A 22,400-nucleotide genomic window follows, 5' to 3' on the forward strand; every position below is an offset into this window, starting at 1 on the left:
GCCGAAGGCGGCAACGGCGGCGCTGCTGCTCGTCCTCGGTCTCGCGGCCCTGCAGCCTCGCCTCGCCGGGCTCCGCCTCGCTCCGCGCTTGCGCGCACCGCCCCGGCCGCCTCCGCCCCTCCCCCTCCTTCCTGCATGCGTGGGCCCGGCGGGGGGCGGGGTTTCCGGGAGCGCGGGCGCCGTCGGGCCTGACGCGGCGGCGAGGATGAGGATTGCGGCCCTGAGGGGGCGCCGGTAGCGGCGGCGGCGGAGGAGCCAGGTAGGCCGCGCCCCCCCCCCGCCCTCAGTGGTATCGCCCGGAGAGACGCAGGCGCGAGCGCGGGGCACTGTGGGAGGCGAGGGAGGGGGAGCGCGGGGCAGAACTATCGGGCGGGGGGGGGACGTGGGAGCGAACCATGGGCGCGGGGGGAGCAGAGGCGGCCGCGGGCGGAAGGCCGAGCCGGGCGGGGGGGGCTGCCTGGGGGGAGGAGGGGGAGGCAGGGCGCCCCTCCCCCAGCACGCGGCCTCTCTGCCCGCGCTGCCCGCCCTCCCTCCGGCCTTGGGAGGCAGGCTTGCTCGCGGAACCGCAGGGTGGGGCGGGACCCCCAGGGGTCATCTAGCCCAACCGCGCTCCTCGGCAGCCGTGCCGCACTACGTCACGACCGAAGCATCCCCGGCAGGCGGCCACTACGCCCAGAATCGCAGGATCGGAAGAGTAGAGCTGGGAGGGGATCCCCAGGGGTCATCTAGTCGTACCCCTATGCTAGGCGGCCATCACAACCGAAGCATCCCATGCAGATGGCCTCTGCGAGAAGGGTGGAGCTAGGAGGGCTCCCCAGGGGTCTTCTAGCCCAACCCCCTGCAGTGCAGGAGTGACAGCTAAAGAATCCCCCGCGTCCTTTTCCCCTCCGCCCACCGCGCTCAATTGGGTGCCCCCTCCAGAGAGAGTCTGTTCCACTGCCTCGCTGCCTCCGGGCTGGGTCTCCAGATGCCAGCTGAGGAGGCCCCTTTGCTGCCATCCCCACCACCCCCACCCCCGGCTCACACAGCTACTTATGGGATGGTATTGCAGCAGTTCTGGCGCTGCCCTGCTTCAGGTGAGCCACTGAAGACACAAATTGCACTGCAAGGGGGTTGGGCTGGATGACCCTTGGAGGTCCCCTCAACTCTAGGGTTCTGTGGAATTGCCTTCCTAAGGGTGCTGCTAGGAGCTGCTGCCACCTGAATGGCAACCTAGGGCCTTGTTTGGTCTTCACTCCACACACCAAACTGTTTTTTTTGGGGGGGGGGGCAGTTCTGGGTAGGCTATCTTGACACCTTTGCTTGCTCCTTATGGGCAGTGCTACTGGCTTCCTACTATTCTTCCAAGTTGCTCATGCATATGTGGAGAATGTATCCCATTTCTTCCTTTGGAAGCCAACTGATGATAAAAAGGGAGCCATAGGCTAGGCAGATGCTCCTGGTCACACCCAGCAAGGTAGCAGCTCCAGTCAGTATTGCATAGTGGTTAGAGCTGGGCTAGGAACTGTGTGTCCAGGGTTCAAGTCCCCATTTGGTCATAAAACTCACTGGGCGTGACCCTGGGCCAAATTCTTAGCCTAACCTACCTCGCAGGGTGGTTGTGGGGATAGAACAGGGAGGGAGGGAGCCCTGCAGGGCACCTTGAGCTGTTTGGGAGATGCAGCCCAGCCAAGCAATTTGTGGAGGAGAAAGGAGATGAGGAATAGTGTGGGTCTGTATGTGCATGTGTTTACGTACTGGTGCTCTCTTAAGCACACCTGTATGATGCCAGGAGATGCCAAGAGCTGGTCCTCCTTGCCAGAAGCTGCATTTGGGTTCCCCTTGTGGGAAGGCCGCACCTCAGAGCTGCAATCTAGTACCAAGGTGCGAGCAGCTTGGGGTTTTGTTTTGAAGGGGCCTTGCTTTGGAAACCACCCCCTTTGTTTGGGGGAATCCACAGGGGCTGCTGTGGCTGGGTGTCAGCTGACGTGCTAACCGCTGGGTCGCTGCTCTGCGCCTTGTTTTGGGGCCTTCTCTTGACACATCACCCACATTCGCTGCCCTTTTCCGTCTGGCTTCTTTGGTCTGTTGGCCTTTGGATGTTGTTGATCTTGGGCCACAGCGCACACGGTTATGACTCATGTTGCTTCCCTTCTGTTTCTTTGGTTGCATTTGAATGCACAACCAGAGGGAAAGTTGCCTTCCCCAGCATCTGGACACAGCTGCCCTTACCGGTGTGTTTGTAGGATAGTCCTGAGAAACCGGCACTAGAGCAGCAGACCTCGGGGGTGGTTTTGGGGGGACCGAGGCATGCTAATCCTGCCAGTTCCAGGCTTTGGGTGCCTGCCAGCCTTCCCGGAGAGGTTTTGTCCCCTTAGCTGAAGACCACATTCCAGACTAGAGCACATGGTGCTAGGCTTTTGCCTGTAGCATAGGGGAGAGGGTTTGCCTGCCTCGTGGAGGTCGGGAGCAGATGAATCACTGCTGGGGCCTTGGCTCTTTCAGACCACATTTTCTGCACTTGGGCAGGCAGCAGGCTTCCAGGACGGTTACCAGGCCCCCCTCGTCCTCTGCTACCTGTTTCAGTCCACCTTGCAGTGACACCTGAGTGTTGGGCGTTTCAGGGTGTATAACTCGTGTGTTCTGGCTCCTGTGCATAGAAGCCCCCTGCTTTCTACTCCTTGGGCTTCACTCCCTTCACCTGGATCTCTCGGTTGTGCGGGGTTTGCACGAAGGAGCAGGGTGTTCTTATGAAGGCCCCAGCAGGCCACTAAAAATAACTCAAGAGTCGCTGCTCGACATTTAGGAAATGTGCCGGCTGGCGGGCAGGCTTGTTGCTCCCGGACGGTGCGCTCACTTCCTCCTGCACGGCCTGCCCTTGGAATGTCTGCGCTGGGATGTAGCAATGGCCGGACTTGAAATTCCACTCTCAGGAAGAGAGATCTTGAAGAGGGGAAGCATCCGCTTCAGATGCCTTCCTGGGAAAACGAACGGTGCGAGGAGAGGGTCCTGGTGGAATGTGCGGTGGCTTTCCTTTCTGTAATAAATATCTATATTGCGAAGAAGCTGGATAAGTTTGATGGGGAGTAAATAAATTGCGTATTACACAGCCACAGGATTTAGGAAAAGGAGGAAGATTCCACAAGAGTGCTTCAATCTGGATGGGTCATTGGTGTGTAGGCTTTGCAGAGAAACAGCATGTGTGGGGAGAGGGAGGGGTCAGCTGCTTCTGTCTCCCCCCCCCCCAGAGCCCTCCTGGTAGATTGAGGAGAGAGCTTTGCCCCTTGGTGGTGTCTCTCTTGTTCCTCCAGCTCTTGCCCCCAGACCTCCTTTGCAGGCACTTGAACCCATTTTGTAAATTTGGGTAAGAAGGAGCTGCAAAGTTCTCGTGGCCTGAAAGTAGTAAATCTGCTCTGCTTTAAGCCTTGAGCCAGTCAGTGCACCAAAATTACAAAAGCTTTGAAAGAATTAAAAGCATTCAAGTGCAAAAGCTCAGATGCAAGCTGTTGCCTTCACAGGTTTGGGGGCTCCTCTAACTGTTCCCTGGGCCTGTTTGTCAAATGCTTTTCCCACCCGTTTGTTGTTAATCTTAGCAGCTGACAAGTTCATGTTGACTGTGGAAAGCGCAGTTTCCTTTCCTAAACATCTTCATGTCCCCTCAGCAGGTTAAGCAGTGTTTAACTTCTAAGAATAGAGGGGTGTCTGTCTGAAGGCTGGGCACTCTGCTTGCGCCCAGAGAAGCTGCCCTGGCTTGGCTCTTAGCCTCCCCTCTGGATCTCTTGTGCTCTCAAATCATATTTTTTTGATGGCGACAGCAAGGAATTGACCATTATAACAATGGACTGCATGCAATGCTATTCCTCCTCGGAGTAGACCCACTGTGGTTAATGAACATGGTTAATAGAGGTTCATTAATTTCAAAGGGCCTACTCAGAGTAGGGCAAGCATTGGCTACCACCCTGCATGTTATCGATCAGGTATGTCCAACAGGTCGATTGATTTACCTGCCGATCGCGGGTGTGTCCCTGGTGTCGATTGCTGTAATAAGTAAAGTGAAAGTGATTGCCTGGGTGTTCCTTATCCATCCCCCAAAAGCTCAACAACTTTGGTCAATCAACTCCTTTAAAAAAAGGTAGATCACAGCCAATTTTTCTATACGTACTGGGAGAATAGATTGCAGTCTCTTGGGAATTGGACGTACCTGTTATAGATTGCCAAGACCCCTTATACAACCTTAATCCTACCTGTTACAAAGGTTTTACAACAGGGCTTGGGGGGTGGGATGAGGGAGGCATCTGTTGGCTTTCCAGATATGGACTCCATCTCCCATTGGCTTGAGCCACCATGGCCAATGGTCAGGAATGATGGGACTTGTAGTCAGTCAACACCTGTGTCCCTCTCAGACAGCTGCGTCCTCTCTTCCCTTAACTCCAATCAATACCTCTCCCTTCCCTCTCTATCGCACTCAGCGTGTTTTTCCTCTTCCTGGGGACATGCCCCCCTCTTCCTCCCCCTCCTGTTCCACAGGGTCACATCCTGGAGAGCGTAAACAACTCTGGTGCTCGCAATATCTGAGTCACACATGCTCTGCAAGTCAACAAGTCTCTCTTCTCCCCCCCCCCACTGCCTGCCCTCCCGCCTCCCTCCCTGTGGGGTGAGCGTTGCTGCTCTTGTGTGTTCAACCAGGGAGAGGAATTGGGATTAGGTGCTCTTCCTCTCTCTGCAGCAGCAGCAGCAGCAGCAGCTGTGGCTTGGTGGCCTGGGATGGGGAAGCAGCCCAGCAGCCTATGTGGTAGGGAACAGGTGTACAAAATGGAGGGGGGGGGGGAGGAAAGAGACCAGGCACCCTCTCTGAGGGATGTGCTTATGTGTGTGTGCCTCTCCAGGGAATCATAGAATCTTAGAGTTGGAAGGGACACCCAGGGTCATCTAGTCCAACCCCCTGCAATGCAGAAATCTCTGCTAAAGCATCCCTGACAGAGGGCCATCCAACCTGTTTAAAAACCTCCAAGGAAGGAGAGTTCATCGCCTCTCGTGGGGGTCTGTTCCACTACTGAACAGCCCTTAGTGTAAGAAAGTTTCCCCCCGAATGTTTAGTCAGAATCTCCTTTCTTGTAACTTGAAGCCATGGGTTCGAGTCCTACCCTCCAGAGCAGGAGAAAACAAGCTTGCCCCATCTTCCATGTGACAACCTTTAAGATATTTGAAGATGGCTCTCATATCTCCTCTTTTCCAGGCTAGACATACCCAGCTTCTTCAACCGTTCCTCATAAGGCTTGGCTTCCTGACACTTGATCATCTTGGTTGCCCTCCTCTACACACCTTCCAGCTTGTCAACATCTTAAATTGAGCTACCCTTAATTGGACACAATATTACAGGTGTGGTCTAGCCAAGGCAGAAGACAGTGGGACTATTACTTCCCTTGATTTGGGCACTAGACTTCTGTTGATGCAGCCTAGAATAGCATTAGCATTTTTTGCTGCTGCATCTCAGTGTTGACTCATGTTCAGCTTGGGGTCCACCAAGACGCCTAGATCCTTTTCACATGGACTGCTAGTAAGCCAAATGCCCCCCATCCTTTCTTTGTGCATCTGGTTCTTCCTGCTTAAGTGTAGAACCTGACATTTGTCCCTATTGAGAATCATTTTGTTAGCTTGCGTCCAGTTCTCTAATTTGTTAAGGTCATTTTGAATTCTGATTCTGTCGTCTGCAGAATTAGCTACCCCTCCCAATTTGGTGTCATCTGCAAATTTGATGAGCATCCCTTCAATTCCTTCATTCAAGTCATTTATAAAGACATCAAACAACAACGGGCCCAGGACAGAACCCTGTGACACCCCACTTGTCACTTTTCCCCAGGTTGACGAGAAACCATTAATGAGTACTCTTTGGGTTCAATCCTTCAACCAGCTACAAATCCACTTAACATTTACCTCATTCAACCCACATTTTACCAGCTTCCTCACAAAAAATATCATAGGGGACTTTGTCAAAAGCCTTACTGAAATCAAGATACACTATGTCCACAGTATTTCCCTAATCCACCAAGTTTGTACAGTGGTACCCCGCAAGACGAACGCCTCGGAAGACGAAAAACACGCTAGACGAAGGAGTTTTTCGTTTTCTTAGCCGCTTCGCAAGACGCATTTCCCTATGGGCTTGCTTCGCAAAACGATGCTTGCCCCGCAAGCTCCAGGGATAGCGGGGAAGCGCAGCGCGTCTTGCCCGCTGTCCCCGGACCTCTTTTGAAGCAAGGGGTGGCGGGGAGAAGATCGCTTCTCCCCGTTGCCAGCCCCGCAATCTCCGGGGAGAGAGGGGAAGGCGCGTGCGCCTTCCCCTCTCTCCCCGGACCCCTTTTGAACCAAGGGGCGGCAACGGGGAGAAGCGATGTTCTCCCCTCCGCCCCTTACTTCAAAAGAGGGGACAGAGGGGAAGGCGCGCGCGCTTCCCCTCTGTCCCCGGACGGTCTCCATAGGAATGCATTGATTGATTTTCAATGCATTCCTATGGGAAACCGTGCTTCGCAAGACGAAAAACTCGCAAGAAGAAAAAACTTGCGGAACGAATTAATTTCGTCTTGCGAGGCACCACTGTAATTCCATCAAAAAAGGAAATCAGATTGTTCTGATGTGACTTATTTTTGAGAAACCCATGCTGGGTCTTAGTAATCACAGCATCCTTTTCTACATGCTCACAGACCAACTGATGAACTATCTGTTCTAGGACGTCCCCTGGTATCGATGTCAAGCTCACCGGTCGGTCGTTACCTGGGTTCTCCTTTCCCTACTTTTTGAAGATGGGGGCAGCATTTGCCCACCTCCAGTCTGTAGGGACCTCACCCGTTCTCCAAGAATTCTCAAAGATAATAGACAAAGGCTCTGAAATTACAGGTGAGGGGGTGATGGTTTTTAACCCCCCCCCCCCCGGCTAACACTCCTTGATCATTTTCTTGCAACCTTCGCTTGGGAAGACAACCCTCTGGGAAATAGGAGGAGTTACAAGGTTGTTTTTGCTTTTTTATAAAAACACATCTGGGTGGGGCGACTCCAAAAGCAGCATTGGGTCCTGGGGGAGGCCTGGAAGTCCTTGGGCCCCTGACCTAGACCACCGCATTGCCCCGCCCCCCATGGCTGCCTGCTGACATCAGGAGCCTCCTTTTGTCATGAGATCTTCCAGGCTGCACAGTCCCTCCTGCTTCCAGTTCTCCAGGCTGGAGCCTTGCAGGACCCCAAGTTCTCTGCCTTGTCCCTTCTGCTGGAGGAGCTGGGCGAACCAGGCCAGCAAGGACTCGTTCCTGGAGAGCTGGACCCGAGTTCTCTTACTCAGAGAGAAGCAGAAGTAGGTGCAGCTCAGAACACCCACTTGGCTTTTACCCCTTCCATCCATTCCCAGAGGGGGGATCGTGTTTAAAAGCAGCAGCAACAAACCCAGACCACTCTTTCCATTGTTTAAAACTTGCATTTCTTACTTTCACCAGCTGCCCTTTCTGCACAGAAGAGGGGTCTCTTTGCCACCCATTGCCCAGGTGGGTTTTGGGTTTACAGACCAGACTCTGCATCTTGCTGCCCATCTCCCTTCTCAGCTAAAGGTCCTGGCCACTGGGCACCGACAGCTGTGACTGTGACAGGTGCAGTCTCACCTTTGTTGCCTAAGCTGTAGCAACCTGCAGGCTGGACTACTGCAATGCTTTATATGTGGGGCTGCCTTTGAAGAAGGTTCAGGAAACCACAGCTAGTGCAGAATTTGGCAGCCAGACAGTCTGCACATACGACACCAACTCTGGCTTGACTGCACCGCCTGCTAGTTAGTTTCCAGGCTCAATTTGAAGTGGTGGTTGTGACCTATAAAGTCCCCCAAGGACCGACCCAGACCCTGCAATCATCACCCGAGGCATTTAGTTTCCTCATTTACTGGCGTGGGATCTGTAAGTCCCACCTTTTCCCTGTCAAACTGTGTTCTGGCTTAATTGATCTTGCTTTGATTGCAAGGGGCTGTGGGCCAGTTTCCGGGAAAAGTGTCTAGCCAGTGTGACAAACGCCATTGCCTTTTTCCTGTTAAAAGGTGTTTTGTGGGGCCAGGGAGTAGCCATGCAAAATAAAGGGCTTTTATTCAGGTGCTTTTGAGTGGCGCTTCTCAGTCAAAGACACAGGAGGTCTGCATGTCGGCCTCTTAGACCAGCCCCCCCATCCCCATTTCATTTGCAGGCCTCTGCAATTTTCAAGAGTTCCTCTGGGCTCTTTTCCACCTACTCTCCCTTTTCCTCCTCCCTGGGCAATCCCTTTGCCCCACAGTTCCACGCTGGGCACCAGCAAAGGTGGGTTTCTGGCGCCTGTTGTCGCCCTTCGGAGGTTACTTTTGTTCCCCACCCGTCTCCTCCAGCTGCTTGGGGAGCAAAGCCAGCTGGGTGGAGGGGGGGTGGCAAGAGGTCTGGCTCTCCCCATTGAGCTCTGCAGGGCTCTGCCCTTTTGCCCGAATCTCTGTGCCTGCCTCCAGGAGTGGAGCCGCCGTGTCTGGATCTGGCTCCCTGCGGGGAGGGGGGGCATTTTCACTCTTACGTAAAAGACTCCCAAGGCCTGTCGCAACCCCACCGCCATTGCTGTCAGCCTCGGCCTCTGGAGCAACACAGAAGGCCGCCAGAGCTTTGCACAAGCACCTTCCTGGCTGGGCAGGGGGACCTCTCACTCGGTGTCAACACGCAAAAGCCAGCCTGGCGTCCTTTCACCCAGCGGGCGACCTCCATGCTCTCGCCTGGCCTCAGCTGAGCTGCGTTTAGGCCGTGGGGCTCAGAGTGGGCCTTTCTTCTGAGTCTCATGAGCCCAACCCTGGAAATGAGGCTGGCCCCCCTCCAGGAGGTCCGGCAAGGCCAGAGCTACAGGGTCCTCCTCGCTGGTGGTCTCTGGCGGTTCCAGGTGGCTCACTCCTTTGCCGGGCGAGCAGGAAGCTCCCTGCTGGGTCAGGCTAAAGTCCAGCGCTGTGTCCTTTGCACGGCTGTGGGGAGGCAAGTGCCCCTGGCGGGACGGAGAGGGAGCTGGCCTTGGGTGATCCCCAGCGGGTCTGGCGGGGGCCAAGGGGGTCCGTCCTGTTGCACAACCCTGGAACCGGGACTCTGGGGGTGCTTGATTGCTCCCTGCCCATCGAAAACCCAGCCTGCACTGAGCTGGTTGGTGAATTGGGGGCGAGGGGGAGGCACCAAGCTGGCCTTCTTCCCGGTGTGTCAGGATTCTCAGTGGGGATTTTTGTGGCACCGGGTGAGCCTTTAAACAGGTGTTTCCACCTGTCCGCCCCCCTGATTCTGAAACTGTAGAGGCCCAGGAGGACTGCGCTGGCTGGGGCAGTTCAGCCCTCACCTGTTATCTGTGACCCGCCAAGGGGGAAGGGGATTCCTTGCCTCCTGCGTCGACAGTGGACCTGGGGGGGGGGGCTGTTATACAGCAAACCACTATGCTCACTTGGGGTCCCACCTTCAGAATGTCACCCAAGCATCAGTGAACTGGCCCGTGGGAAAGAGGGTAATGAAAGGCCCCCCTCCACAGTCCTAGCACCCCCCCTGCACATTTGTTCAGTGCCCCGCTCCCAAATTGCATGGGGGGGCAGCCCTTTCCCTGCTTCTCTGGCGGCATCTTTGGGCTAGTCTTTGAACCCCTCTCCCTCTTTAATCCCATCAGGTGCCTGGGATTAATCTTTCTCTAGCTGTTTGTTTTCCCGGCTGGCCAGGGCTGCTCTCCGGTCTGAGCATTGGCAGCTCCCAAGGGCCTCTTATCTGCTGCTGGCGGTGCCTGTTATCAGGGGGGGCAGATAAGGCCAAGGGGAAGTTGCCAGCAGGTGTAAGCACCATCGCAGGGACGGGGAGACCCCCATTGCCCTTGGCTTCGGATACCTCCCTAACAGGGGTGGGGGTCCCTCAGTCACCCCAGCCTTCCCTTTCCTCTGAGTCCAATGTTGAGAGCTGCTGCATAGGCTTTCCTGGGCCCTGGAGGTGACAGCGTCTGGCTTTGCAGAGCAGCTCAGTTCCCTGTGCAAGACCCCCCCCCCCCGCTGGGGAGACCCGTCTTGCCCTGGGCTGGGCCTTCCCAAGGCTGGTGAGGCCCTCTGCTTCCACAGGGAGGCAGGGTTGGCACCCGCTGTGATTCTTGAGGGATCCACCTTGTTTGGGGAAGAAGGTTTTTCAGTGTGGTTCTGAGGACACTTGCAGTGGGTGGGAGGGAGGCCCTATAACTCTTTGAGAGAGGGATTCTTCACCATCCCTAGAGGTTGATGAGCCTGGGACCCATACTGCCATTGTTCTCTTCTCTTCTGCAGGTCACCAGTCCACCTGCGGCTCAGTGGGAAGAATCTAGTCCCTGTGAGCTCAACACGGCCACGTCAACATGAATGAGGTGTCGGTCATCAAGGAGGGCTGGTTGCACAAGAGAGGTGAGCAATGTACACACACACACACACACACTTGAGATTTGTCGGAAAGAGGGGGCTGAGAGGTTCTTGCTTTCCTGGAAGTGGGGCTTGTGCCCTGGAGGTTGCTGCACCAGGCTCTGGGTAGGACAGAGCCCTGTTATGTCTGGAGCCTTCAGTAGGGAGCCTGTCTCTTAAGGCACCTAAGTTGTTGGGTGTCTGTTGCACCTCTGAATGAAGCCTGTGTTGACTTCCTTTTGCTGTTGGCTTCTGGACAGAGCTTAGCCTCCCTCTGCGTCCCTGAGGGGCCTGTTGCTGCTGCTGCTGCTGCCCCCTCCTCTATGTTATCTCTGCATTCTTAGGTCTAAGTGCAGGTGTCCCCCGGGCCGGCTCATGGAGGGAAGAGCGCTCCCCATGGCTGCCTCGCGGCCTGAGCTTCTGGGTTGGAGGAGCATAGGAGCCCAAGCTCCTGGGAAGCGTGCAAGGCTGAGAAGTGTGGGCCCCCTTCGTATCTTGTGTACAGTTGTAGTGCAAAAGAGGGGAAGCAGAATGGTCCTGGGGCTGGAGCAGCTCGCTTTGGGAGCTTTTTAGTTTAGGGGAAAGGGCAAGTATTGGGGGACGTGAGAGGTGCACAGAATTGTGTGTGGAGAAAGTGGGCAGAGAAGTTTTTCCTCTATATAATATAATATTATTTATACCCTGCCCATCTGGTTAGGTTTCCCCAGCCACTCTGGGCGGCTTCCAACCAAAAATTAAAAAAAAACCTAAACAGCATCAGACATTAAAAACTTCCTAAACAGGGCTGGCTTCAGTTGTCTTTTAAAAGTAAAAGAGTTGTTTATTGCCTTGACATCTGCTGGTATGGCGTTCCACAGGGCAGGCGCCACTACCGAGAAGGCCCTCTGCCTGGTTCCCTGTAACTTGGCTTCTCGCAGTGAGGGAACGGTCAGAAGGCCCTCGGTGCTGGACCTCAGCGTCCGGGCAGAACGATGGGGGTGGAGACGCTCCTTCAGGTATACTGGGCCGAGGCCATTTAGGGCTTGAAAGGTCAGCACCAACACTTTGAATTGTGCTCGGAAACGTACTGGGAGCCAATGAAGATCTTTCAGGACCGGTGTTATACAGTCTCGGCGGCCACTCCCAGTCACCAGTCTAGCTGTCGCATTCTGGATTAATTGCTAGTTCTGGGCCCATCCAGTAAAGCTGAATGTTTGGCAGATTCGGGACAGACAAAAGGAAGCCATTTTCCATACAGCAAGTAGTTAAACTCTGGAACTCCCTCCCACAGGAGGCAGCGATGCCCACCAGTGCGAATGGCTTTAAAAGAGGAGGAGATGGATTTGTGGAGGAGGACAAGGCTGTATTGTTTTTAACACTTGATTAGAAGCCGCCCAGAGTGGCCGGGGAAACTCAGCCAGATGGGCGGGGTATAAGTAATAAATTATTATTATTATTATTATTATTATTATTATTATTATTATTATTATTATTATTATGATAGCAGCATCTGCTTGCCAGGGGGGCTGTGTGCCTCCTCCAGCATTGGAGGGCGCTTGCTCCAGTGGATGGGAATCTAGCGTGGGGAGAGTCCTGCTCATGGCTCCCCATTGGGGCAGCTGGCTGGCCACTGGAAGAAAAGAACCCTGGACTAGATGGGCCATTGGCCTCATCCTGCCCGCTTGTCTTACGTTCTTGGGGTGCAGGAGTGCCGACTCCTTTGCACACGGTTAGACATTGTCTGCCTGCAATTCTCTGCTGTTTGGAGGGCAGCATGGAAGTGGCCAGCATGGGCTTGGCGAGGAGGCATCCGTGGGGCACACAAGAGCAGAAGCTCCCTCCTTGTCCCTAGATGCCCCGCTCCCCGCAGTCTGTGCACGAATGAATGAATTGATTTATTTTGGTCACTGACCAGAATCCCGGTCTGTGCAGTTTTCTTCTGCTCTCCACGCTTGTGCTTGGTGCCCTGGACTTCTTGGCTTTTGCTAGTCAACACTTGTGGAGGACAGACTGTGAAATCTGGGGTGAGCAATGGGGATGTTTATTGCCAGAGCCATGACTTTCAGCACAAGCCTCTTGCTCCTGAAATCCCTCTTTGTCCCCCCACTGCAAGTCCCTTCCTTCTCCCTCCATGGCAGTCCCAGCTGTCCCCTGAGCTGCTTCCCACCCCGTAGGGCTGTGGCTCCAGCAAATTCCTCCTCCTGCTCCTGCAGACAAATATAGATAGCAGCTGGTGGCAGCAGCAGCCAGGTCTGCCCAGAGGCTATTTTGGTCCCTGGAGCCAGAGGAGCGGGTGGAGGGGGCTGCCTGGCCCTGCTGAGGGACCCCCCCCCCCGTGCTGTCACTGGGCCCTGCTGAGGAGTGAAGGTGCCCTCGCAGCCTTGGCTTCTGCAGGCCAAAGGGGGAGCCTGGCCCTGGGAGAGGGCCAGGTTGAGCCACCTCTCAGAATGGCTCTTGCCAGAAGCCCACCTCACCCCTGAGCACTGGAAATCCTCACTGAACCCTCCATAGCGGCCTGCAGATGTTTTACCAGGTGTGTCTTTAAGGAGTACAGAGTTGCCGTATTTTTCGCTCCATAAGACGCACCTGACCATAAGTTGCACCTAGTTTTTAGAGGGGGAAAGCAAGGAAGAAAATATTCTGCGCAGAGCATGTAAGCGGCTCTTGCTTTTCTTGCTTTAAACCCTTCCCTCCCTCCTCCTGCTTCGCTGAGAAGCCAGCAGAGCAAGAGCGATAGCTGCGCAGCGCCTCTTCTTCTGCTAGCTTCCCAGCAAAGCAGGTTGAGACGAAAGGGAGTCCTTACAAGGGGGCGCTGAGCAGAGCCTGGCAGTGGCTCTTGCAGGCTTTTCCAGGAGGTGGGGGAAGGGACAGAGGGCAGCCCATCAGTCCCTTCTCCCACCTCGCGGGAAAGCCCCCAAGAGCCGCACACACGCTCCGCACGGCTCTTTAAAGGGAGCGCTGAGCAGAGCCTGTGTGCGGCTCTTGGGGGCTTTTCCCGGAGGAGGGAGGAGGGACTGACGGGCTGCCCTTCTCCCTCCACGGGGAAAAGCCAGCAAGAGCCGCACACACTCTCTACGCGGCACTTTAAAGGAAGCACTGAGCAGAGCCTCCCGCCTGCATTCACCCCATAAGACGCACACACGTTTTCCCTTTTTAGAGGGAAAAGGTGTGAAAAATACGGTAATCTATGGAACTCGTTCCTGCAGGAGCTGGTAATGGCTGCCAACCTCCATTGGAAAGATTCATGGAGAAAGAGGAGGCTTGAGAACAGGATACTGGGCTTCATGGGGCTCCTTTGGCCTCATCCAGCAGGCTGCTCATGTCCTTATGACAGGGGTGCAGAGTCCGGCTCCGGGTGCCCTGAGGAAGCGGACGAGGCCTGGGCTTGGCCTGCTCAGCTTCCCTTGGCAGAGCAAGAATCCCTTGCCGGCCTTGGAGGGGAATCTGCTGCCAGGGGCGTCAGCGCTGTTGGGTTGCAGGGCCTTTTCAAAGGCAGCCTCCTGGCAGGCACTCTGCACATGCCTCTCGCCCCCTCAGGCCCCTCATGCCTCACCCTTCTGCTTCCCAGGGGAATACATCAAAACGTGGAGGCCCAGGTACTTTCTCCTGAAAAGCGATGGGTCTTTCATTGGGTACAAGGAGAAGCCGGAGACGTCAGACCACAGCCTGCCCCCTTTGAATGACTTCTCTGTGGCAGGTAGGTCCTCCCCACCCTCCTCCTACCCCTGCCCTGCATATTGGCAGGGACTGCGAGGCTCCCCTGGAGCTCCAAGTGGACTGCAGTTAGAACGCAACAAAACGCCAACTCTTTCCCCTTTCCTCCCACGATGCTGTGCTGGGGGCTGTACACGTGTTTTTGAGGAGGTTAAGGGGTGATATGATAGCCATGTTCAAATATATAAAAGGATGTCATATAGAGGAGGGAGAAAGGTTGTTTTCTGCTGCTCCAGAGAAGCGGACACGGAGCAATGGATCCAAACTACAAGAAAGAAGATTCCACCTAAACATTAGGAAGAACTTCCTGACAGTAAGAGCTGTTTGACAGTGGAATTTGCTGCCAAGGAGTGTGGTGGAGTCTCCTTCTTTGGAGGTCTTTAAGCAGAGGCTTGACAACCATATGTCAGGAGTGCTCTGATGGTGTTTCCTGCTTGGCAGGGGGTTGGACTCGATGGCCCTTGTGGTCTCTTCCAACTCTATGATTCTATGAGAGAGGAGGGCAAGTAGGTGAGTCTGCCGCTCCTCTTCCTTGTCCTTGGAGAAGCCCCAGCAGCCCCCTCTTCCTCCTCTTCCAGAATGCCAGCTGATGAAAGTCGAGCGGCCCCGTCCCAACACCTTCATCATCCGCTGCTTGCAGTGGACAACCGTCATCGAAAGGACGTTCCACGTCGACTCCCCCGACGAGCGGTGCGTCTGGCTTTGGAGCGGGGCGCCTGATCCCACCCCACCCTGCTCTCTGGGCCCCTGGGGCAGCTCCACTCGGCCACCCCGGTTCCACCAGGGGTGGGGGCCCTCGCTTGCACCCAGCCTCTGGCTTCTGGAAGGCCTTTGTCCCCGATCCCCAGGCACTGGGACTCTCCCAGCCAGGGACTGGCGCCCGCTGGCCGGCCTTTGTGCCTGGGTGGCTGGAATGCCCTGACTTCCCCTGTGCTGCCCGCAGGGAGGAGTGGATCCGGGCCATACAGATGGTCGCCAACAGCTTGAAGAACCAGGAGCCGGAAGAGGACAGGATGGACTACAAGTGCGGCTCTCCCAGCGACAGCACAGGCGCCGAGGAGATGGAGGTGGCTGTGACCAAGACCCGGGCCAAGGCGGTAAGGAGGGGGCAGGGAGGGGGCTACCTTCCACTCTGGCTCAGCGGAGCAGGAGGACAAAGGGGCGGTTCCCCCCCCCGGCTTCGCCAGTCTTTGCCACGCTGAGTTTAACTGTGGACATGGACTCACAATGTTCAAGCTTTTCAAATGGTGAAGGTGCCAAGTTCCCACCAGGAGGCTGATAATGGCCAACAGCAGCCCTGTGTTTTTTTCCTTTAAAAATAAATAATATTAAAAAATAAATAAATTCTAAACAATAAAGAACAAGAAGCATCCTCGTTCCAAAACAGGAGCTGTAAAACACAAAAACTGGAATTCACGTAGGAGCAGCACACGCAATAACTGATTTGGTGCAAAGCCAATATAACATATGGAACTATGAAAGAATGGGACAAAATAATCAAACTACGTATAATATACAGTATACCAAATCATGATACATGTAAAAAAAATGAAACAAAACGGAAATACAGTGCGCTGTTTTAAACTAGAGGATGCTTTGAGATGGACTAAAGTAATAAAAGGAATTAAACTTTAATTCTGAATATTCCTATAACGATGGCACTACCTATTGTTAGAAGAGATGCTGTTGTTTTTCCACAGGTGAGCCTAGTTCACCAAACAGGTGGCTGTGGGTGTGATTAGGAAAGTTATGTCAGCCATGCAATAAGAATTCTGTGTTCATGAAATCTATGAAGTCAACCCAAGTGGTAATGAAACTCTCTCTCTTGATTTGTCCTCGTGCAAGTCTCAAAATGTTCAGACCTTCTAAACTGTGAAGGTCCTGTTTTCAACCCAGCCTTGTGTTTTTCCTTGTTAAAAGACCATGAATGACTTTGACTACCTGAAGCTCCTTGGGAAGGGCACTTTTGGGAAGGTCATCCTCGTGCGGGAAAAGGCCACGGGGCGCTACTACGCCATGAAGATCCTGCGCAAGGAAGTCATCATTGCCAAGGTACGGGGCCAAGCGGGGGAGGCAGGGGGCGGAGTGACTTTGACGTGGGGGGCGGAGACACGTCCCAGTTGCAGGGAGGCAGGATTTGCATCCGGGCAGATAGCAGGCCACGCGTCCATCATCAGAGGTCCACATGGCATGAAATGCCAGTCGGATTCCCACTGGGGCTGTGCAGAGCCCCAGTAGCCTGTGGGTGACTGAGCAAGGGGCAGAAGAAATGAGAGAGACGGCGAGAGAGGCAGGCAGAAATGAATAAATGGTCATGCTGGGAATCATCAGAGATATACCATTCCCCCCAACACACTTCCAAAGAGGGGGGTCTCTGTGCAGTCCCACAAAGGGGAGCAGTGCTGTGTGGGGGTGTTGCTTTGGTTCCCCCAGGGAATAATAATAATAATTCATTTATTTATGCCCCGCCCATTTGACTGAGTTTCCCCAGCCACTCTGGGAGGCTCCCAACAGAACACTAAAAACAGAATAAAACTTCAAACATTAAAAACTTCCCTAAACAGGGCTGCCTTCAGATGTCTTTAAAAGTCAGATAGTTGTTTATTTCCTTGACATCTGATGGGAGGTTGTTCCACAGGGCGGGTGCCACCACCGAGAAGGCCCTCTGCCTGGTTCCCTGTAACCTCACTTCTCGCAGGGAGGGAACCGCCAGAAGACCTCAGTGTCTGGGCTGGACAATGGGGGTGGAGACGCTCCTTCAGGTATACTGGGACAAGGCCGTTTAGGGCTATCACTTGCTCATGTCATAATGGGGCCGTTTCGGGTGACGATGCTTTCTTCCCTGTCTTTTGAAGGACGAGGTGGCCCACACCGTCACAGAGAGCAGAGTCCTGCAGAACACGAGGCATCCCTTCCTCACGGTATGTACGCATTTGGGAACGTGTGGGACGGAATGGATGCCAGGCGTCCTCCAATGCCCTGCGAGATTCTGTGTCTCTGCGAGTGGCTGCTTGTGGGGCCAGAGGGGAGAAAGAACGGAGACTTGTTTCCTCGTATGATAGACCAGTGAAGGGACTGGAAATATCAGGCCAGAAGCCAGACTTTGGGGTTGTACCCGAGAGCTCAAGGTGTCGACCCAGTGCGTGGTGGCTGTGAAAACGACAAATTCCATGCTAGGGATCTTTAGGAAAGGGATTGAAAATAATAGTGCCAGTGTCACCATGACATTGCTATACAGATCTATGGAAGCAGTGAGGGCACCAGCCGAGACGGCTTTAAAAGAGGAGACGGGCTTCCAGTTTGCTTGCAAGGGGAAAATGGTGACGCGGTGCATGTCGTCCGCTTAAGAGACGACCGTTACCGGGATTTCTGTGCGATTGGGGGTGAGTGCCAGGGTTAGACCCCCCCCAAAAAAACCCTTACGGATAGTGAGGTGTCGAGGGGACCAGCTGGGCTTGAAGACGCTCGCTGCAATCACGGAGCCTCGCCGCTGCATCGGCAGTGAGTTTAAAAGCTCTCTGCCTTGCATGCATTTATCTTGCAGGATTTCAACAAGGTGGTTGTCACCTGCGTACAGTTAAAACTGCACAACATAGGCTGTGATGGTCCCATATTCCCTTCCTTTGTCTTGGGAGGAACACAAGCAAGACCTGTCAGCTGCAGCTGCCTGGGAAGGCTCAGTGAGAGGGGCTGGGCGCTTGCTGCTGCTTCTCCTGCGCCTAGAATTTAATAATAATAATAACAACAATAATAATAATAATAATAATAATAATAATAATAATAATAATAATAATAATAATAGGAGGCTGCTGACTCTGTGAACTCCCTTTTCCAGGCGCTGAAGTACGCCTTCCAGACCAACGACCGCCTCTGCTTCGTCATGGAGTATGCCAACGGAGGGGAGGTCAGTGTCTGCTTTGGGTGCGGGGGGGGGGTGTGCGGGGAGAGGGACACTGTCCCGCTCTGACAGGAGCCACGTGGCTGAGCACAGTTGCACCCGTGGCCCTGGGGTCCCCAGAGAATCGCCGTTGTCGGCTGCCATCCTTCATTCTTCTTGCTGCTCACCTTCCAGATGTCCCTCTTCCCTCCCCGTCAACAAGCTGTGCTATCATTTTAGGTTATATTTTTTAACTGTTGCTGTATCTGTATTGTCCCTGTTACACCTAATTGCAAATTCAAATGTATTCCTATCGTGCTTTATGACTTCCTTGATATTGTATGTGGGCTGGAACTGGTCTGTGGCCGAAATAATAAAATTCAATTCCCTCCCCGTCCAGCTGTTTTTCCACCTTTCGAGGGAGCGAGTCTTCACCGAGGACCGTGCCCGTTTCTACGGGGCTGAAATCGTTTCCGCCTTGGAGTACCTGCACTCCCGGGACGTCGTCTATCGTGACATCAAGGTAACCCTGCGCAGAACCCCTGGTCTGGCCTCAGCAGAAGGCGCTCAGGTGGGGAGAAGTGGGAGCTGTATGGGGCTCCCTTTTCCACAAGAGGTTTTGCCTTTGCCCGCAGCATTGAGCTGGGTAGGGAGGGAAGGGTCAGGAGGAGGAGGAGGTGGCACACAGTACTTTAAAAACTAAAATTCTCCTTGCAAAATTACGAGTCGCTCCTTTTTTGTCCCACCCAAGGGACGTGCAGTGAGCTTCATGGCCAGGCAGGAATTTGAACCCTGCTCTCCCCAATCCGAGTCCAGCATTCTGAACCACCAATGGAGTCTCAAATGCCCTTGAATGCAATGAAATAGTTAGAATACAGGAAGAATGAATTTGGGAAAGAGCACCAGCAGGCCTGAAAGCAAAACCCTTCTCCTGGTTGGGGATTGTAGAACTGTAGAGTTGGAAGGGACCCTGAAGGTCCTCTAGACCAACCCCCTTCAATGCAAGAATCTCAACTAAAAGCATCCAAGGCAGATGGCCACCCAAGCTCTGCTTAAAAACCTCCAGGGAAGAACTGAGGGCTTTCCACCTTTCCACGGGGAAGGCGCCAGCAGGTGGGCTTTCTGAGCAAGGCAATCCCAGACTCAAGGCCACTGTAGCCCCTGGCCTCCACCAATGGGCAAGCAGAATCATGCCCTCCTTGCAGACATCCTGGGCCCTTCAAGTGGTGTGCAGTGATGGAGCAGCCCTTTGAAGGCCTGGAGTCACACTGGGAGCCAGGGCAGCACAAAGACTCTGTCCACACAGCCTGGAGTCGCGCCAGGAGTCCAAACAGGATGTGAGCAGGCCAGCTGTGAGCTTCGCCACATCTGCTTTAGAATCATAGAGTGGGGCCACCCAGTCCAACCCTGTGCAGTTCAGGAATCTTCTGGCGTACGGTTGCAGCATTTCCAGACGCAGGTGGGGGACCTTGGCTCCCCGGTTTCTGGGTCAGCCTACAGGGATAAGGAATGAAATGCATGATTTCTCATGCTGGCTGCCCTCTGCCCTTGGGGTCCAGCACGTCTGCTGCTGCTTCTGGCTGGTCCTAGCGTGTCATTCCCGCCACCCACCTCCTGGGGACCCATCTGAGCAGGATCTTTCCCTCCCCGCCTCGCCCCTGACTTGCCTTTGCGCCTCTTTCAGCTGGAGAACCTCATGCTGGACAAGGACGGGCACATCAAGATCACAGACTTCGGGCTCTGCAAGGAGGGCATCAGCGACGGCGCCACCATGAAGACCTTCTGCGGGACGCCGGAGTACTTGGCCCCTGAGGTATTGGGGGGGGGCTCTTGCCTGGGCAAGGCCAGCGGCCCAAACAGCCGGGGAAACCGAGGGCTGAGATGATGGGGGGTGTCTGGCCTCTCTCCTGCTTGCAGTAGCTGTTGCTGCCCCCTTCGTGGCTGCCAGGGAAGGGCCACCTAGATGGAAGTCACAAACTATACCCACAAAGGAGGAATGGATTTGTAAACTAAATGAATATTTAATTGTGGCAAAATTAACTGCTATAATGGGACACGGAGGGCGCTGTGGGTGAAACCACAGAGCTTAGGGCATGCTGATCAGAAGGGCGGCGGTTCGAATCCCCGCAACAGGGTGAGCTCCCGTTGCTTGGTCCCTGCTCCTGCCAACACAGCAGTTCAAAAGCACGTCAAAGTGCAAGTAGATAAATAGGTACCACTCCGGTGGGAAGGTAAACGGCGTTTCCGTGCGCTGCTCTGGTTCGCCAGAAGCGGCTTAGTCATTCTGGCCACATGACCCGGAAGCTGTATGCCAGCTCCCTCGGCCAGTAAAGCGAGATGAGCGCCGCAACCCCAGAGTCGGCCACGACTGGACCTAATGGTCAGGGGTCCCTTTACTTTTTAACTGCTATAATAAGAAATCAGTCAAATCAAAAAATTTGAAAAGGAGTGGAAATGTTTTGATGAATATATGGCAAAATATTGCTCAAAAAAAGATACAGTAACATGCCTAGATTAAAATGTGAAGCACTGGATGGAAGAAAAATTAGTAAGGGAAGATAATAAGAATATATAGATAATTTGAGAAGATTGTAGAATGTAAAGATTAGTGTAAATTGGGAAATGTGGAGGAAATCAAGTGGGGGCGAAGTGGGAGGAGGGAGAAAAGAATAATATGATGGTTTGAGGAATTATAAATGTATGGGGGGATGGGGAAGAAATGGTGTTGGCTTTCCTACATCTGAATTGTAATGTAATAAGTGAAAACCAATTGGAAGGAAGGAAGGGCCACCTAGATGGACCCGGCCTGCTCCCCTCCACCTCCTGGCTGAGCTGCCCCTGCTTTTCTCCCCCCAGGTGCTGGAGGACAATGACTACGGGCGCGCCGTGGACTGGTGGGGGCTGGGCGTGGTCATGTACGAGATGATGTGCGGGCGCCTGCCCTTCTACAACCAAGACCACGAGCGCCTCTTTGAGCTCATCCTCATGGAGGAGATCCGCTTCCCTCGTACGCTCAGCCCCGAGGCCAAGGCCCTGCTGGCCGGGCTGCTCAAGAAAGACCCCAAGCAGAGGTGGGCTTTTCGTTGCCTGTGTGTGGAAGAGGCTGCCTGGCGGGGGTGGGGGCAGCTGTCATGCTGCCATGGAGTCAACGTAGCAGAGCAGATTTTAGCACAGGGATAACTCAAGCAGAGTTGGTTAGTTTCGTGGTTGGGATTACCAAAATGGCCTCAGCACCTCCACCCCCATCGTTCAGCCTGCACACTGAGGTCCAGCTCCGAGGGTCTTCTGGCAGTTCCCTCAATGCGAGAAGCGAAGTTACGGGGCCTGGTTTGGTGGTGGCACCCGTCCTGTGCAACGCCCTCCTGTCAGATGTCAAGGAAATAAGCAACTGTTTGACTTTTAGAAGACACCTGAAGGCAACGTTGTACAGGGAAACTTTTTAAGGTTTAATGGTTTATTATGTTTTTATATAAATATTTTGGAAGTGGCTTGGGTGTAAATATTGTTATTGTTATCATCATGACATTTTATTGTGGCCTCTTCGTAAGCTGCCCTGGAAGCCTTCCTCCCAGGAGGGATACGGAGAAGCTCAATGAACCCCATATTCCACTTCCCAGGGTTGTGGGGCAGTGTGCATCAAGGGAAATAAACTGCGGTTTTGGCTGCATTGTTCTTTTGTGACAAGCGAGGAGGGTCTGACTGGGGTGGTGTTTTGGGGGGGAGGCGCTATACCCCGGGAGAAGGGAGGCTTGGAAAGAGGGCAGGCCAGCCTGCTTCTTAGCAGGTGCTTTGGACGACAAAGCCCACCAGTATCCTGCGGCCGTCTGCCCAGGGGGCTGATGGGAGTTGCCATCCAAAACATCCCGTGGGCACTTGGCTGGCGCAGAATAATGCCAAGGCTGTGGGGCAGCGAGAGAAAATTCTCTCCCCACTGCCCCTTGTGCTGCCACCCAGGTACAGGGACTCCCGCTGGAAATCTCACGCTCCCCCCCCCCAGTTACTGTGGTTACAGGACCCCTTTGTTGTGCCCACAGGTTGGGGGGCGGCCCCAACGACGCCCGGGAGGTGATGGAGCACCGCTTCTTTGCCGCCATCAACTGGCAGGACGTGGTTCAGAAAATGGTAAGGAGAGAGGACGGCTTCTGATGTGAAGACAAAGTACGCATTCCCCTGACCCCCAGCCACTCAGGTTGTGTGGGGAGGGGAGCCTCCTCAGCTGCCCCTCAAGCTGCCTGGGGGAGTGGGGGGGGGTCAGGGTGGCACCAGGACCACAAAGCAAGCTTGGCCCCCTTTTTCTCCCCAGCTCATCCCACCCTTCAAGCCGCAGGTGACATCTGAGATCGACACCCGGTACTTTGACGACGAGTTCACAGCACAGTCCATCACCATCACCCCTCCTGACCGATGTGAGTGACAGAATCCTGGGCACCCCAGGACTCCTCT

The 22,400-nt window shown here is 54.3% G+C and overlaps 1 protein-coding gene across 1 annotated transcript in view; it reads left to right on the forward strand.

The window, feature by feature from the left end:
• The window catches only part of AKT2 (AKT serine/threonine kinase 2), a 26,843-nt gene continuing 4,443 nt past the window's right edge, over positions 1-22,400 (forward strand). Inside the window, exons 1-13 of the mRNA XM_083516278.1 lie at positions 1-259; positions 10,280-10,393; positions 13,935-14,063; positions 14,659-14,770; positions 15,024-15,177; positions 16,001-16,132; positions 16,936-17,001; positions 17,916-17,984; positions 18,358-18,480; positions 19,642-19,770; positions 20,814-21,028; positions 21,992-22,079; positions 22,261-22,363. Coding sequence (XP_083372404.1) covers positions 10,348-10,393; positions 13,935-14,063; positions 14,659-14,770; positions 15,024-15,177; positions 16,001-16,132; positions 16,936-17,001; positions 17,916-17,984; positions 18,358-18,480; positions 19,642-19,770; positions 20,814-21,028; positions 21,992-22,079; positions 22,261-22,363 — 1,366 coding nt within the window. The 5' untranslated portion in view covers positions 1-259; positions 10,280-10,347. The remainder of the gene's footprint in view (positions 260-10,279; positions 10,394-13,934; positions 14,064-14,658; positions 14,771-15,023; positions 15,178-16,000; positions 16,133-16,935; positions 17,002-17,915; positions 17,985-18,357; positions 18,481-19,641; positions 19,771-20,813; positions 21,029-21,991; positions 22,080-22,260; positions 22,364-22,400) is intronic.

This window comes from Podarcis liolepis (assembly GCF_965112155.1).
Source record: "Podarcis liolepis genome assembly, chromosome: 7".
Taxonomy (NCBI): domain Eukaryota; kingdom Metazoa; phylum Chordata; class Lepidosauria; order Squamata; family Lacertidae; genus Podarcis; species Podarcis liolepis.